General features: G+C 34.6%; 3 protein-coding genes, 1 long non-coding RNA gene and 1 pseudogene across 5 annotated transcripts; 1 reads left to right on the top strand and 4 right to left on the bottom strand.

Moving 5' to 3' along the window:
- Positions 1 to 518: 518 nt before the first annotated feature.
- LOC104723902 (uncharacterized) lies at positions 519 to 3,406 on the bottom strand. The gene is made up of 9 exons (XM_010442341.3): positions 3,026 to 3,406; positions 2,877 to 2,934; positions 2,638 to 2,784; positions 2,359 to 2,528; positions 2,085 to 2,268; positions 1,799 to 1,986; positions 1,585 to 1,710; positions 1,370 to 1,488; positions 519 to 1,174 (listed from the first exon to the last, which is right to left on the bottom strand). The coding sequence occupies exons 1-9, from the start codon at positions 3,048 to 3,050 to the stop codon at positions 803 to 805; spliced, it is 1,389 nt and encodes a 462-aa protein (XP_010440643.1). The 5' UTR covers positions 3,051 to 3,406; the 3' UTR covers positions 519 to 802.
- A 138-nt stretch (positions 3,407 to 3,544) lies between these two features.
- LOC104723901 (serine/threonine-protein kinase MHK) lies at positions 3,545 to 7,989 on the bottom strand. The gene is made up of 19 exons (XM_087472879.1): positions 7,535 to 7,989; positions 6,915 to 6,992; positions 6,686 to 6,829; positions 6,504 to 6,582; positions 6,361 to 6,429; positions 6,187 to 6,276; positions 5,950 to 6,088; positions 5,754 to 5,856; positions 5,594 to 5,646; positions 5,388 to 5,454; positions 5,066 to 5,174; positions 4,913 to 4,978; positions 4,744 to 4,812; positions 4,590 to 4,647; positions 4,396 to 4,500; positions 4,274 to 4,308; positions 4,141 to 4,186; positions 3,972 to 4,050; positions 3,545 to 3,882 (listed from the first exon to the last, which is right to left on the bottom strand). The coding sequence occupies exons 3-19, from the start codon at positions 6,691 to 6,693 to the stop codon at positions 3,741 to 3,743; spliced, it is 1,317 nt and encodes a 438-aa protein (XP_087329005.1). The 5' UTR covers positions 6,694 to 6,829; positions 6,915 to 6,992; positions 7,535 to 7,989; the 3' UTR covers positions 3,545 to 3,740.
- A 732-nt stretch (positions 7,990 to 8,721) lies between these two features.
- On the bottom strand, positions 8,722 to 10,816 carry LOC104723900 (chloroplast envelope quinone oxidoreductase homolog). Its single transcript, XM_087475888.1, has 4 exons — positions 10,612 to 10,816; positions 9,947 to 10,088; positions 9,667 to 9,758; positions 8,722 to 9,563 (listed from the first exon to the last, which is right to left on the bottom strand). Exons 1-4 carry the CDS (start codon positions 10,675 to 10,677, stop codon positions 8,874 to 8,876), a joined length of 990 nt encoding a protein of 329 aa, XP_087332014.1. The 5' UTR covers positions 10,678 to 10,816; the 3' UTR covers positions 8,722 to 8,873.
- Positions 10,817 to 10,964: 148 nt separating this feature from the next.
- LOC147934251 (uncharacterized) lies at positions 10,965 to 11,711 on the bottom strand. Its single transcript, XR_015570974.1, has 2 exons — positions 11,495 to 11,711; positions 10,965 to 11,207 (listed from the first exon to the last, which is right to left on the bottom strand). It is a non-coding gene; the product is annotated as an uncharacterized LOC147934251 (long non-coding RNA).
- Positions 11,712 to 14,920: 3,209 nt separating this feature from the next.
- Positions 14,921 to 16,595, top strand: LOC104723898 (serine/threonine-protein kinase OXI1 pseudogene; annotated as a pseudogene). Its single transcript, XR_015571226.1, has one exon. The product of XR_015571226.1 is annotated as a serine/threonine-protein kinase OXI1 pseudogene (transcript).
- The last annotated feature ends 754 nt before the right edge of the window (positions 16,596 to 17,349 follow it).

The raw sequence follows: 17,349 nt of genomic DNA on the forward strand, positions 1-17,349 counted from the left end.
AAATCTAAGGTGTTAAACGGAACTGATATAGATTTTATTCGATTAGATTTTTAATAAAAATTTTAACTTGGGCTGGTTAAAAATGTTGATAAAATTTGTAGTTGTATATTTTTATTCGATTAGATTTTAAAAATCTTAGCTGTTAATTTTTTAATAATATTTTTCTTTTCAACTACAAATTAGTTTAGATTCAAATAGATTCTATTTACTTTTGTAGATTTATTTTAATTTGATGTGTTAATGACTTTTTTGTTTATTAATAATTAATAAAGATTAATTTAAAGTTTTCTAATGGCAAGTGAATGTAATTTTTTACATATTTTAAAGTTAGTTTTATATTTGTACTTCCCAATTAATATAGTAGGATAATAGAGACTCAAATTAAATGGCTACCAATGGTTTTAATTTATAGTTTTATATTTGTACTTCCCAATTAATATAGTAGGATAATAGAGATTCAAATTAAATGGCTACCAATGGTTTTAATTTATCTAATGAAATTTGATTTAAATCTATAATGGCATAAATGTAATTAATATTAACTAATGAGGTTTATTTACTGAAATGTGTTTCGAGCTCTCTGACGACGACACATCAGTATTTTTTGCAAGAATGCTTCTCTATTAATATATAGGGGATAGGAATGTTTCACATCGTGTCAAATAGTACCACCTCCATACAGTTTTTACTAAATCAAAATAAGAGAATCCTATTGAACAGGTCAGAACAGTTCAAGTTTTCTTAAAACAACCTGTTTTAACTCTATTTTTAAAGTATAAGATGTTTGACGCTTGCATACTTTTCACTCAACGTACCACAAGCGTCGAGTGGTTCGCCAATCTAAACTTGGTTTCGCCTCGGCCACTTTCCCCTCGTCTAACCACAAGCGTCGAGCTATGTGCAAATCAATGCTAGGCTCACCTTCAGTCACAGACTCAGACTCAGGTTTTGGAACACGGGCAAGTTTTGGCCCTCTAAAGATCTTCTGAGGCCCAATGCAACGCTTTGGCGAGACCTTATGCGTGAGGTTGTTTAACCGGGGACTTGGGAACGTAAATATGTTTGACGCTACATTTTGGCTGACTACGGAAATATGTTTAACAGCCCATATTGAAGCCAAGGCCATGAATACAACAAACAGAGCAATTGATATTATGTCTAATCCTCCTCCCACCTGAAATTAATTCATTAACCACAAATTAAACAATAATCGATTCCCCAAAATCTAAAACGGTATGCGATATATGGTCCTAAAATGTATTCAATGTGGATCAATTAAACCGATCCAAAAAAAACCGGAGACCAAAAAAAAACTAACTAGCTATCATCAAATCAAAGAGGTTGTAAGAGCTAAAGATTGAGCACAAACCTTGGCCTTGGGTATGGTGAAGTTCCTTTTAGGTAGAAAGACAAGATTCTTATCAGCATGTTCAAGACTATAGCATAGCAAGTTGCAGATTGTTAGCGCTGTGGCTGTGTCCCGGCTTTCTATGATACAAAACACATATGGAATTCATTTTCATAACCAAGAACAAGAAGATGCATAACCATCTGACAAAATGTGGTTGAAATGGCTTTTGTGACCTGGAATGTCGAATATCTGTTTGTCAGGTGGGATACCAAGAAGTTCTCCAAGAAAAACTCGGACTCGGGCACGATCCTCTCTTGAAAGCAAATCTCCATGAGTCATAACTACTGCTGGCTTGTCATCTAGAAAACATATTCAAGTTCTTTGAGATCAAAACAAAGTAAAAGACTGTTTTGAAACTTACAGTTGGATACAAACGGACTAACCAACCTTTAAACGATAGTAACGGACAGTTAAAGGCAGTGGATACCATATGAGCATAGCTCGTTTCACTCTCCATCGATTTCAAGATTTCGACCGCATCAACAACAAAGATAACAGAGTTCACTTTCCTTATCTCAGAACCGGTACCACCATCTCGGATCAGTCTATCCTTTAAATCCGAGCTATCCGATGCCCTGAACATATGAAAAAGCTCACCAAGTTAACAATAAAGAACTAATTAAAGACTACAAGGGAGAATAGTCAAGAAAGATAGAAGAAGAAGAATCAAAACCAGATGACAGGTGCGCCGTGATGCACGCCTCTTGTCATCCACTTCTCAATCATACTAGTGTTATCAGAAGATGATGATCTATGGCTCAAGCCACGCGTGTCATATAAGCAAAAAGAAGCAGAGCCTCCTCTTGGCATCTTATATTCCTCAACAAAATATGTGCCTCCTTTAGACTGCTTACCAACTGCGATGCAAGAGCATAGAAAAAACATAATTTAATCTGATCACCTTTAAAATAGAAACTAAATAAAACATATATATAGATATACTTTACATGATTCTTGAGCTCTATCTGGAGAAAACTCATCATCTTCAATCACTCTTGTGATCCGATTAACAAGGCTACTCTTTCCAGCCCCTTTCGGACCAACAAGTATGATCGATGTCGTCTTTTGAACATCATAATCGCTCACTTTCCCATCAGACCATGATCCAGGAGTATAGCTATATCAACCACAATAGCCAAAAAAAAAAACATTACCAAGTAGAACTAACGCAGATTCTTTCCCTAATTGAAATGGATTAACTAGAAGAAAAGAAAAACAAAAAAAACCTCAAAATATCGTTTCTGGCTTGTCTAAGTCTCCGTTTGCTGCTTTTGAGCAACAGATCATGACTTTGTATAATCTCTTGGTAAGCCTTATCTCTCCTTTTCAAATCAGCAACATGATTCGAGAAATCCTTAAACCCTAAATCATCACTGCCACATAAAATGAAAGCACATGATCATCACTTTCTTGATTATGATCATCCTCAATAAAAATAGTGATAATAAAATAGTAATACTAATACCTCAAACAACAAGAACAAGGAGATGATGATGATCTTGAAGATCCTTCCTCTACAACATCTTTAAAAAAAAAAAAATTCCCTTTATCTTTTCAGTTAAATCAAACATGCAAAACAATTTTAGAAACAAGGAAAAGATCCGAGAAATTTACCATCTTTGATAGTATCACCACCCATGGCTAGCCTACAAGGGTTCTTATTTTGTACTTCGTTGCAGAGCTTTTCTCAGACTTACAACTTCAGAATCTTGTTTTGATAGAAAATATATAAATTCATTTTTCAATATCTATCCGTATTGTTGGACTTGTTCGCTTTACTATTTAAGGAATATTAATTAATATTCACATCAAAATAAAAAGATATTAACGAATCTAAATTTCTTAAAATTTTCGTCTAGATAAGCCAAGATAAAGACTAAAAATATTGAAAAGACGATATATCCAACATTAATTATAAACGAACTCAAAGATTACATATTTATATTTTTATGGTGAAGTACCACATCAAGATTTAAATGATTGATTCGTTTGGTTGATTCAAATGATTGGATTAGTTTGGCTATTATGATGAGTCCAAGACAAAAAAAAAATCGATTTTTTTTTTTATTTGTTTAATATTATGATTTTTAACACAAAAGCTCAGAGGGGAAATTTGTATCACCCAAAACCCAATTTTTACAAATTAAAAAGGGGATTTAAGAAGAATAAATTGGTGACAAAAAAATATAACAATCTTCCTCTGTTATGTTTTGTTTTGTGTTTTGCTATCTTCTTTTACCTCAAATCGTTTCTGACAAACCTCTGTGTTATTTACTTTTTTTTTTTTTTTTTTTTTTACTAGAGAGAGTATGGGGGGGATTAATTAGATTCAGAGGTAATGACTTTGTTGAAACGGCGCAGACACAGCCATCCACGGGCGGTCCAACATATTCGGTTGCATTGATGATGTCATTGTGAACCCTGTCGTTGACTGTGGAGGTCCCCCCACTGTTGTGTGTTGCTGCATTGGACTGCTCACAACAACCAAACTGATTAGGCCTTTTGTTTTTTTGTTACATACAATGGAACCGTAGTGACAACTTAGACAAGTAAATCTGACCTGAACGACAGAGATAAAGGAGATGATTCAATGGGCGCGTGGAGGCCATTATTATCAGGAGAGAGCAGAGACCAGAAAACTGCAAATGTTCAAAACTGAGAGATTCAACAACAACCTTTCTCAGAGAAGAATAACCAAAAAATCTGATCATATGCTCAAGTTTCATTACCTGATGGTTCCCGATCATTATTGACACCAGGGCAAAAGAGAAAATTCTGCATATGTAAACCACTTATTCAGTTAGATTCAATAAGAGGTTTAACAATGCTATTTAAGAGATGTTCATTGGCGTCTAAGCTTACTTCGCTCATGTCCTGAGATACACTGCGGACCATTTCTGCAAAACAAAGATTTGAACCCTTGCTCAACGTCGATTTGTGTCAAATATTATAACCCACTGTGTACACGAAGGAATGATACTAACCCACTTTGGGAGCACTTGGTTTTACAGCCAGTGTCAAGCCAAGGAAACACTCTTCAGGTTCAGTGTTAAAGTCCCAGAGATTTAGCTCAAGATTAGGCATGGCCGCTGCAAGAATACGACAAAATTTAATTGAAATTATTCTTATGGTCATGAAAGCAGCACAAATGAAGCACAAACGAAGAAAAAAGCCTCACCCATGTTATTAAGCCTCAGCTCAAGGTCATGAAGAGGATATGAAGCCTGTGTAGCCATCTGTTCAGAACAATAGATCATTACATTTTCAATTGTACTGAGAGGAGGGCAGTGTGTGAGATAGAATCAAAAGAAGCAAGGGAATATTCAAATTACACTGAAAAACGGATGATTTAGTGCCTGATCAGCAGTTGGTCTTTTCAATGGATCCCATGAACAAAGTCGCTGTTGATTCACAAAGAGATACGATAGACGAAATCAAGATTACGAAAGATAATAACTTTCTGAAGAGTGGTAAGAAAGAGTGAACACAACAAGAACTCACATTGATCAAATCAATAGCTTCAGGAGCAGCATTGGGGAGTAGATCAGCAATACGTGTCTGCGGAAACTGTCACAAGATATTCAAAGACCAAAGTGAATATTTACGTACAAATAATTATATTAAGCAACTTATCTTTTCATTAAGAACTCTTACTTCTGTGTGACTAATACTCATAATTCGAGATATGCTTTTCGCTTCAGGGAACGTGGTCCAGTCCGGCTTGCCAAGAACACAGCAGATCTTGTATAATTGATCTATCTCACTGCTCATAAGCAAATCATTTATATCAGTTTTCACTTAATGGTCTATCTTCAAGTGTGTATACACAGATTTGACAATACAAGCAAAAATGGACAATTTTAATTCTTGTTCTGATAGAATCACTTCAGGTTAGAACATTAGGCAGCAATAAACAAATTATGGACGAAAGAAAACTACGCAGAGATTACGTTTGGTCAAAGGGAAAATAATTCACCTTTCACCAGGAAATAACGGGGATAAAGCGTAAAGCTCAGCTAATATTGCCCCCACTGCCCACATGTCTGCAGTTTTTAAAAATGTTAATATACAATGGAAGACAAAAAAGAAAGAAAGAAAAGTTTTGAACTATTAGCCATGGTTCAGCTTTTAATATGATACAACTGAGATGTGATTAAGTACGAAAAGTTTTTGCAAACGTACCAACTGCAGGAGTGTACGATGAAGACTGTAGCAAAACTTCTGGAGCTCGATACCTGTTGCAATCAGAGCCAATTTACAAATTATTAGTCTAGCTATATCACCTTAAACTACATACATTTATGCACAAATGCAAAGACAATATCAAAGAGAAATCGTTTACCAACGTGTGGACACATATTCAGTGTAAGGAGGCATAGATGCAACTTCTCTAGCCAACCCAAAGTCAGCAATTTTCAGGATATTGTTGGTCACCAGCAAATTCTCTTGAGAAACAGAACAACACTTCAATTTTTAAGATGTACTCAAAGAGAGAAAACCATTTCATTTAGTATAATATAAAGTACCAAAAGACATACCGGGTTTTAGATCACGATGGAAATACCCGTTTTTATGCATGTGTGCAAGCCCTTGCAGCATCTGAGACATAAAACTTCTTATTTCTCCCTCGGAAAAGTTTCGTTCCCTTTCTTTCATTATATGGTACAGATTGTGGTCCTACTCAAATCATTTATCCAAGATCAATGAGAATATATTCTCTAGTATAAGAGAGTATAGTATCCTAGAGAGGAAAAGAAAGCGAAGATCGCCTTTACCATGCACTCGAAGATGAAAAACAGCTCATTATGTTCCCTCACAATCTCCTTCAACTTTATGATATGAGGATGATTTAGCTTACGAAGAGCCTGCAAAAGTAAAACTATGTATCATCATCCTTGAACTAGACCATATATACTGTCTGCATTAGCCTCAGAGGATTCAATAATCACCTTTACTTCTCGCAGATTCACACACTCTTCCCAGTAATAAAATTTTCTCTTCATCTTCTTAACAGCAACCTGAGGAAACATATGTCGAATAAGCCAACACATACATTACATGAGTGAAAAAACATTTATATTCAACAACTTACAACTTCATAGGTTTCCAAATTTACGGCTTTATATACACTACCACAAGTACCATCACCAAGCTCTTCTAAAATCTTATACCTACACAGAAGCAAAACCACAAAGCTCATCACTTTCTCCCAAGTCCCAACTGCGCAAGTCCAATATATATATATATATGCAACAACAAAGAGAAAGAACAAACCTTTCCATTATTCCGTTAATAGGGCGATACGAGACAAGGTTAAAAAACAAATCGTCAATTAAGCTCTGAGAACTTCCAGTAAGTAGTATCTACTCTTTGAACACAAGAACCGTCACAAGATTGCATAAACGGTTTACTTCTTGGCTGTAGCATGAAACATAGATTGTAAACAAGAACCAGCTTCTCATCATAACACTGATTAGTTATAGTAATCTGAAAAGTTATCAACATTGTTCAAGGAGGAGCAGCTTCTACAAGCTGCAATCAACAAGCTTCATCCACAACAAATCTCCAACTACAAAGTTATCTGCCAAAAAAAAATCTTTCATTTTAATAACAATGATTTAATCTAGATCGGTTATATGAATTAAGGAACTCTAAAAGCCATATAGCTAGATTCTACTGTTATGAAGTCTCAAACTTTATTAATTTTGAGTCAATCTCGAGAAGAACAATCAGAAGAATTAGCGCAGAGAAAGGAATAATCAGAAGAATTTGCAGAGTTATAAAAAAAAAAAAAAAAAAAAAAAAAAAAAAAAAAAAAAAAAAAATTAATTTGTACAGAAATTGAGAAATATAAACAAACAAAAACAATCAAATCGGATTTATTAAAACACAAAAACCCAAAAAAAAAAGGTTTTTTCTGACCTATGCTCCATTAATGGAAGAAACAAAAAAGCTTATATGAACATAACAGATTTAAAAAAAAAACATAATCTTTACAATTAGTTCTTCTTTGTAAATAGTTTTATAGATTAAATTTAATTAATTTTATCAAAACCTAAAACATTCAAGAAAGAAAAAAGTGAAAAAAAAAATCTAAGAAGATCGAGTAGAGTTGTTCCTCACCATTGATGGGTTGATAATCAGAATTGGAGACGAATTAAAGGATCTGATGAAGAAATTACAAGAAACATCAATGTCGTTTATGTTTTAGAGAAGATGAAATTAACAGAAGCTATAAAAAAAAAAAAAGAGAGATAATTCTATAGGTGAAGTGAGAGACAGAGAGAGAGAGAGAAAGAAAAAAAGAAAAAAAAAACAGATTGCTTAGGAAGCCATGGGAGAAGAAAGAAAGAGAAGAAAAAATATTGAAGAAGAAGATGAAGAAGGAAAAAAAAAATTTGATTAATTAATTGAAATTAAAGTATTAGTTTTAAGGAAATAAAAATATTAAAGAAAAAGATAATTATTGATTTTTTTTGGGTTTTTGGATATATTATTTTAGAAAAATAAAATAAAAAATAAAAAATTAAGGGAAAAAGAGAAACGGAGGAAAATGCTTGGTTGTGGTGGGGAAGGCAACGGTGGTCCCCTTCAAGAGCGATATTAATATTTTGTGGATTTTCTTGAAATGACGAAAAGGTCCTTGAACTACTCTTGTATTTACGGGAAGGTTCCACTTGCTAAGTCTTTGAAGATAAGAATTGACGTGGTCGCAGATAGGCTAGTGGGCTTTTTTTGTCATCAAGGAGTAATTGGGCTTTCGAAGTTGTTGGGTCTGTTTTATCCTCACAATTTTGGCTCATGGCAAAACCATATAACACTTGGGACTTCGGTTTCTTTGTTTCCGTTTTTCGGTTAGGTTTTGAAATTTAAAACCAATATCAACCGAATTTTTTGATTTTTTTTTAATACTCTTTTTCGGTTATTGTGGAATAATTTTGGTTTGATTGGAATAGTTTGGTTAGTTCGGTTATTAAGAAAAATGGTCTAATTTTCCGTAGAAACGATAAATCCTGTAATCAAACAAAATTAAAAAAAATTGGGTGTCAAAAAAAAAGAAATAAAAAAATTGGTTGATTGAGGACCGAACCAGACTAACCAAAGTTCTCGGTTAACCAAACTAAATTTCACAGATAGTTGATCAGTTGATAAATAAAATAACCCATAACCAAAACCGAACTGGAACAATCAAAATCTTGGTTCGTTTCGGATCATTATCACAGCCCTAGTGGTCCATAAGGTTTGATACAATTCGATCCAAACTCTACAATTTCAAGTTTTCAACGATGTGGTAGAACAAAAACTACCTATTTCATCCAAAGTTTCTTGCTATATAATTTTCGACATACAGTACTCGGGTATATTATATATTAAACAAAACAACATAAAGCAATGTGTGAACGGGAAACAAACTTTGAACTTCTATTATCACAGACAGTTATAAGACGGGAAAAAAATACTATTACGGCTCGACAATGATCTTCCCAGTAGCATGACCATCAATACTTTTGGCCCAAGCATCTTCCGCTTTGCTCAGAGGGTGCTTCGAGTCGATCACTGTCTTCAATTTCCCTTCTTTCACAAGATTTACCATATACTCCAGATTCTCAGTTTTTGGGATCAACAAGAGCGGCACCAATTGCTTCTTTGACATGGTTATTTTCTTAACCGCATAAGTCCACATAGCACTAGGCCCAGGCGTGATATCTATCACCTTCCCGTTTTCCGACAAGTTTGGTTCGAATGTCGAAAACGGTATCCCGTTTGCACAATGGACTACAGCATCATATTTCTTACCCGACGGACTCTTGAGGGCGGCTCCCTCAGGAGTCTTGTAGTCGAGAACTTCATCAGCTCCTAAAGATTTGACAAAGTCAATGTTACGGGCACCACATGTGGCGGTTACATGAGCGTTCCCAAGTTTTGCCAGCTGTACTGCATAGTGGCCGACCCCGCCAGACGCTGCTGTGATCAGGATGTTTGCCTGCTTGCCTGTACCATCCATCTTCAACCCCGCAGGCTGAGTTAGAGCCTGGAGTGCGGTTAGACCTGCCACAGGCAAAGCGGCTGCTTCAGCTGCTCCCACTTTTTGGGGTCTCTTGACGGTCAGTTTCTCGCTTGCAACGGCGAACTCAGCAAGTCCACCTCCAGTCTGAAAACAACCAAAAAGAAAAGTTACTTTTTCTTGTTTAAAAGTTCCAATCTAATAAGAGTAACTGCTACAACATTAATAACTGCAATAGCTTGTCCCTCACAAGATGGTTAAGAACCGCTACAACTTTGTCACCAGCCTTAAAATTCTTGACTCCTGATCCAACCTCAACGACCTCTCCAGCAACATCAGTAGCTGTTTAAAAAACACAATATATCAAAGGTGGTTCCATTAACATTTAGAAAGCCTATATATATGTCTTCTTTAAAATTAGTACAAAAACTCATACAAGAGAAAGTACACCCAAACAAACCCCTCTAAGCAAAATAACAATTTTTTCTTCTTCTATACAGAAACTAAAACCTTCAAAGCTATCAGAATACCAGGAATGCAGGGGAACTTGCGGGGGAAAAAAGGCCTGATCAATCCTTTTTGAATTTTCCAATCAACAGGGTTTAGACTAGTAGCTTCTAATTTCAGGAAAACCTCATTGCTCTTGGGTGATGGAACAGGAACTTGGACATGCTGGAAACATAACTCAGATAAGCACACGTTTTTTAATCAATCAAAAGAGTACAAATACGACAATGCCTCACAAACAAAAACAAAGAAGACTACTCAAAAAAATAAAATAAAAACAGAAAAATGTCACCTTTAAATCAGAAAACAAATGCACATATCCACCGCATATGAGAAGAGGACTAACTAACTTCACACCATAATCTTAATCACTAACACTAACAGTTTTACCAAATGTTCACAGCTCTGTATGCAATTTCCCATAAGTTCCCTAGAAGAAAGATTTCAAAGTAAGATGTCAAATACGAAGACATGATTCTCAATACATCATGTAATCTAGTAAGCTCTGCAATCCAATCCAATCCAATCCAATCGACGATTCAAAATCAACGAATCATACGCACATGCGACACTAATAAGATACATCAGCGGAGAGAATCGAATCGCAATAACGCAGCAGGTTATAATGGAATATTTGGAAAAGAGAGAGAGAGAGAGAGAGAGAGAGAGAGAGAGAGAGAATTAAAACCTTCAAACCAGCGGCGCCACCGCCGTAAGAATCGTACTGAAGAGCGTGCATGAGTTTCCCGGCCATTGGTAAACGATGACGACGATCTCTGAATCCGAAACAACAACAACAACAACGGTGTGCTTCGAGAGTTTTTGATCGCGCTCGGCGTTCGGCGGAAACGGGTTGTTCGGGTAGGATTGTTCGGTTTTCTATAAATTTGGTTTTCTATAATTTTTACCCAATAGAACCGAAATTAAATTCGGTTTGGTTGGTTTGGTACTCGAGTTAATCGGGTCGGTTATAGGATTATAAATCAATTCCGAATTGAAACCGATTTTTTTTTAATTCGGTTAATTTAAACCGAATAAATAAAAAAATAAGATAATGGACTTAATTTAATACAAATTTACAAACTGCTAAAATAATGGACCTAAACAGATAACCATCCCATTAACAACTAAACCAATCTGAAAACAATTGCAAAGTCTAAATGGCAGGTCCATTAAACATTAGGGTTTTCGAGACATGGTGTTGTTGTGGCGGCGAGTTGTGGTTGCGGTGCGATGATGATCTGAGACGGTGAAGATTGATGGTTTTGGGCGTCCATTTTTCACCTGCAATCATCGAAACCACATACAAATTGATTACATAAACCAGTAAAAATAAAATCATCAAACAACAAAGAACAACAATTTAGGTCTTACAAAGATGACGAACACAAACACAACACTAGCACCCTAAACAAAGGAAAATCTAAACAAATAATAGATAATCTCTGATTTCGAAGTTGAAAATCTAACTCTAAAATTCTTCAAATTGAATCTGAAGTTATCAATACATAGAAAGAGCTTAGAGAGGAAAGGATCAAATGTAGAATTAAGGAGAAAGAAGAAGAGCTTACCCCTTAAGAAATTTGTGGTTATGGATTGAATCTCTGTAAAAAGGCTCATTTCTTAACTATGATTGAGATTTGAGAGAATGAAAGAGGATGTTGAAGATGATGAATTAATGTAGGAAAAGAGGTGTGTTGATGATTATGATTACATCGGAGGAGAGGAGAAGATGAATGATTGAAGTTTATGGATCGAGTTCCCAAGCGGCAGCTAAAGAAGAAGAACAAAAAAAATTAGGGTTGTGACTAATTATTAGCCTTATATATGGCTGCAAAATCTCGGTTTGAAGGAAACCGATCGGTTCCGATTACCGAACCGAACCGAACCAAAATCCGAAATCTCAAATACATTTTACCGAACGGTTACCCTTACTTTCTTCGGTTTACACCAATAACCGAAAATATCGGGTTGTCCGGTTCGGTTTGATCGGGTTTGGCCGAACGCCTAGGGTAAGTTTTTGATCTTTTTACGCGATGAGATGCTTAAGGGGTAAAAGCGGTATGATATTATAAGATAAATAAAAAAAGATTGATTATAGTGTTGCCACGTCACCTCAAGTATGTTGATGTTAGGGGTGCGAATTGATGACATGTAGCCATCTGATGAGTTTCAACCATCATGGGTTAGGCTTTGATTTCACTAGCCATTGATTTTAAGTTTTCAATAACTAGGAAAGTAATGACTAAATTTATATGAATTTAAAAAAATTAGGGGTTATTGAACTAAGGATTTTTTTTAATTGAATTTGGAAGAATTTATAAATCTATTAAACTATGTACTCTTTTTTTTTTGGTCAACCATTGGACTACAACTGACCGATCCATTAGCCAAATCCCTACATTCGTAGAGAGCGGGACTCGATCCCAAGTGTGATGGTGCTTTGTGCATTAAAGACTTACTATTTGTCACTGCACTAAGGTCACTTCACTTAAACTATGTACTCTTATTTAAAAGTATTTGATAGATTCTTTTCATAAAAGGTGAAAATCGCTTTCCACTTTTTGTGTTAAATTATAATCAAATCACATTGCCAATAAAATTATCTTAGTAGTTAGTATTGAGTAAGAGTAGAATTCAAAAAGAATATATAATATACATAACTAGATTTTAACCCGCGGTACACCGCGTGTATATAATTTTTATTATTATTTATAATTATATTGTATTTGTTTGTTAAATATTGGATGTTTTTCCAAATAGATGAATAACTAAATTTCCTGACCATTTGTACGGCTAAATATTTATATTAATTTTTTAACCCGTAATATATTTCACGACCATGTGTTTGTTATATTTAGTTTGTTTTATTTAGTGTTTGAAATTCTATTTTGATTTTTAAGTATTATAACAAAAAAATAAGAGATCTAAATATATATAGTAAGTTATTTATACGCTATGATTAAGTCACATTTTTCTAATGATTTAATTATTTTACACATTCTTAGTTAAATCAACTTAATTTTTATATGTTAAATATTCTAAAATTAATATTGTTGACAAATAATAAAATGAGGATTTAATCCGTGTTAGAATAAATTTAATAATATTTTATTAATTTCAACATGTCCACTTTATAACCCATCTATTATATAACCATATTATAATTTTACGTATTCGTAATATTTTAAAATTTTATTAAGTTTATATATATTAATTATAATATTTAAATAAATGTGAATCGAACTTCTTCTTACGTTAAGAATCAAAACTCACAGGTTTTTGAAAACAAAATAGGAATCAAATTGTTGTTTTCTTTATTTACAAAGGATTCAAAGATATAATATTTTCAATACACAACAAGTGGTGTGGTTAAATATATCATAGTTTATGTTTCCATATTGATTATGCTGTATTTTTTTAGTTGGAATGGTATGTAAAATATTTAAGAAATAAAATCTGAAGTAATGCTATTTGTGGAAATTTTTTAGAGATTAACTTTGTAAATAAGTTTTTAAATAAGTAAAAATGAAAAGGTTGAACTCAAAATGTACTTAAAAAATGTATATATAGATAGATTGAATAACACCAAATTTATTTACAATTCCAAACTCAATCAAAATCCTACCTACGTTCAATAACCCTTAATGAGTTTGTCATGTCCTTCTTTTGTTGTTGTTTTTGTCTTAATCCCACTCACCTCCTAGGATCTAAACGTATGTTCCCAGCTTTGATTGTTGGTGCAATGGTGCAGCTCGTTCATTGGAAGAACCATTCGTTCCATTACTTACTTCCTTCCTTGCCGCTTGTAGAGGCCTTTTTAAAAATGCAACTCGGTAATTGATGAAGTTGATTTAGGCTGGGATGGGTAATGTGTTCTATTCTTAGTCTGTATTTATCTTCAATATTTTTGTAGGCTTGTTGCTAGGTTTACTTATAATTTTCTTGTTAATTAACTCAATATCCGCGTAAACTCCATGAAAGAATAAAATCACTTCTGAGTTAATTTTTTTTTGTCTTTGTACGATACTATTGATCGACTGGAAGTCTGGAACCGTGCTACAAAGCTTTCTTAGGATGCTTTGTTAGCTATAAAAAAAATACACCATTTATTTGATTGTAAAAAAAAAAAAATACACCATTTATTTATATTATTTTTAAAATATAATAAAACCGATTTTTAAGGATCTTGTTTGTTAATCTCACTTCACTCATATTGTTTTAAGAGATTAGCGTTTTTTTTTTTACAAAAGTTATGTGAATTTTGAAAGTAATGCATAGATAATTGTGTATTTTTGTGGAATTCTTTGTTATTTTAGAATGTGAATTTTTTTTTTGGTTAGGGGTTTAGAATGTGAAATTTATATATTAAACAATAACTTAAGAGCAAACGCAAACAATGACGACGTTTCAAAATAAATATACGTATTTGATATTTTGACGTCAAAGTGTTTTTAATGTGTGTGATTCGAGTAGTAGTAAAATGGTAAAAGTTAACCACATGGTGGTGGGCTAGTGGTTCACATCTGGTTGGAAAAGTTGCCCTATTGGTCCAGGTCAAGGATCAATTCTCCCCAGATGCGGAATTGCTATTTATTTACTATGTAGCCATATAGATATGAACCCTTGCTTACAACCCATTTGAATATCTGGAGAGAGGGTCTATCCATGAGCTACATCTCCCCAGAGATTAGTCTCGGGCCCCTCCATAGGCACGAGGATTTACGTTGAGTTAAAAAAAAAAAATGGTAAAAGTAACGTTAAGATAAATTATGTCTTACCCGGCAAAGAAACAAAATATATACGAGGCGCCTTTTATAGCGTAAGCTTTTCTTCTTTTTTTTTTCTTTCCAATGACTTTATTAAAATCCAAAAGTAAGGTCTGAGTTTACAACAAGGTACAAAAACATTTGACATACATTAAACAAAGCATATAATTGATTACTGTCAACTGCCATTTGGCTTAAGATAGCGTAAGCTTTTCTTTTTCCTATAAAAACTGCCTTAAAGAGAACCAAAGAATATTAAACCACAAAAACAATCGAAACTAAAAAAAAAAAACTCTTGAGAATCCCGGCGATGAGCAACCACATCTCACCACCGGAGAATCATCAGATCCCGACTCTAAACTTCGACAATCTCGAAGTTTTCTCAGCCCTTGGCCGTGGATCTAAAGGAGTTGTGTTCCTCGTAAAAGCCGATAGCAAACGGCTTGCTTTAAAAGTCATACTAAGAGAATCAATCGAGACAAAGGAGGCCAAAGATGATGAGTACCGACGCGTTAGTTTCGAGCAAGGAGTGTTGTCTCGGTTCGACCATCCTCTGTTTCCACGTCTTCACGGTGTTTTATCGACTGATAAAGTTGTCGGCTACGCGATAGATTACTGTCCTGGAAGAAATCTCAATTCTTTAAGGAAGAAACAGTCGGAAGAAATGTTTTCCGACGAGATTATAAAGTTTTACGCGGCGGAGCTTGTGATCGCACTTGAGTATTTGCATAATCAAGGGATTGTGTACAGAGACTTGAAACCGGATAATGTGATGATTCAAGAAAATGGTCATTTGATGCTTGTGGATTTCGATCTTTCCACGAATCTACCTCCGAGAACTCCGCGATCTTCTTCGCCGTCGCCGACGAAAGAAGAACGGTCCTTCTTCGCATTCTCGGGTTTTTGTAACTCCGGAATCTCCCCGGACGACTCGGTTTCGAGATCTTCGGAGTCTGAGTCGTCAGGTGAGAAGTCGAATTCGTTCGTCGGAACCGAGGAATATGTCGCTCCGGAGGTAATCGCCGGGAATGGCCACGACTTCGCCGTAGATTGGTGGTCGTTAGGAGTGGTGTTGTATGAGATGTTGTACGGAGCGACGCCGTTTAGGGGATCAAACAGGAAAGAGACATTTTTTAAGATATTAAGTGAACCGCCGAGTTTGGTCGGAGAAACGACGACGTTAAGAGACTTGGTAAGAAAACTGTTGGAGAAAGATCCTAGCCGTAGGATCAATGTGGAAGGAATCAAGGGACACGGTTTCTTCAGAGGGTTGGATTGGGATTTGGTGGTTAAGGTATCACGACCACCTTATATTCCGGCGCCGGAAAACTATGAGATTTCCAAAATCGACGTGGAGAAATTCGTACATGACATATTTACTGACAATAGTAATATGAAAACTAATGATCAGATTAATAATGGTAACTTTAATGTATTTTAGTTTTAATTTATTTTAGAAATATTGATGTCGATGATTGAACAAATACATATATAGAATATTCGATTACATGTAGAATACTATGCCAACTCTTCATGAGAACACTTTGTTTAAAAGAGTTGGGTGGCTTAGAGAAGGCAGGGACTAAAAGAAGGAAAAGTGAAGAAACAGAAGATGTAATTGAACAGTTTTGGCGGTGGCATCATCAATATTCACTTGGAGTTTGATAATGGACCTACTTCCTCCTTTTGTCTACTTCTCAATTATGATGACCATGATTTAGAGCCATCTATCTGACTATTAGACTATACTATAACAATAATCACAATACCAATCTAGGTAGTTGTTAATCGTTGAATTGTTATTATTATGTCACTAATGTTGAAAGTTGAAACTTAAACGTGTTAATTCGGTTTCTTTGTATCATATATGTGAAAGTCAATATTTTACTATTTTATTGACTAAGTTTGGCACAAAGTATTTATAAATTATTGGAATAGTATTTGATAACAAAGCATGTAACTCATTACACATTTAAAAATAAAATAAAAAATATACAAGATTAAAGATAGCAAATATGAACACTCGAAGAGTCTAACTGATTATTCTTTATATATGTAACTAGAGGAACCATGTGATGATAGTAATTAGTAGATGACAAGAGAGATGAATGAAGTGTTTGGTGTGTTTAGTATTTTTGTCCACAAAATATTTCCTCAACCAAAGCTGTGTGATTTGTTTCACAATGGCATGCATTCAAGAGAGAGAGTTAACCACATGGTGGTGGGCTAGTGGTTCCCATATGGTTGGAAAGATTGCCCTGTTAGTTCAGGTCAGGAATCAATTCTCTCTAGATGCGGAATTGCTACTTACATGGATATGAGCTCTTGCTTACGGCCCATTTGAATACCTGGAAAGAGGATCTATCCGTGGGCTGCACCTCCCTTAGAGATTAGTCTCGGGCCCCTCCATAAGCCTGGAGATTTACCCTGAATTATAAAAAAAAAAAAAAATTGTTGTCATTCACATGTTTTTCTAAATGAAATTTATATTAAAATAAGTTGCAATGGAGTCCACAAACTCATTCTTCTCAAATTAGCCCAACTGATGAGTAAATTTGAAAACAAAGAAGAAAATAACGTGATTGGTTTATAACCAATTTCAGAAACTAGCCGAAAAAGACTTGTATTAAGGGATGACTAACGAGTTGAGAGTATCG

The sequence above is a fragment of the Camelina sativa genome, chromosome 11 (assembly GCF_030686135.1).
Source record: "Camelina sativa cultivar CO46 ecotype springtype chromosome 11, ASM3068613v1".
Classification (NCBI taxonomy): Eukaryota; Viridiplantae; Streptophyta; class Magnoliopsida; order Brassicales; family Brassicaceae; genus Camelina; species Camelina sativa.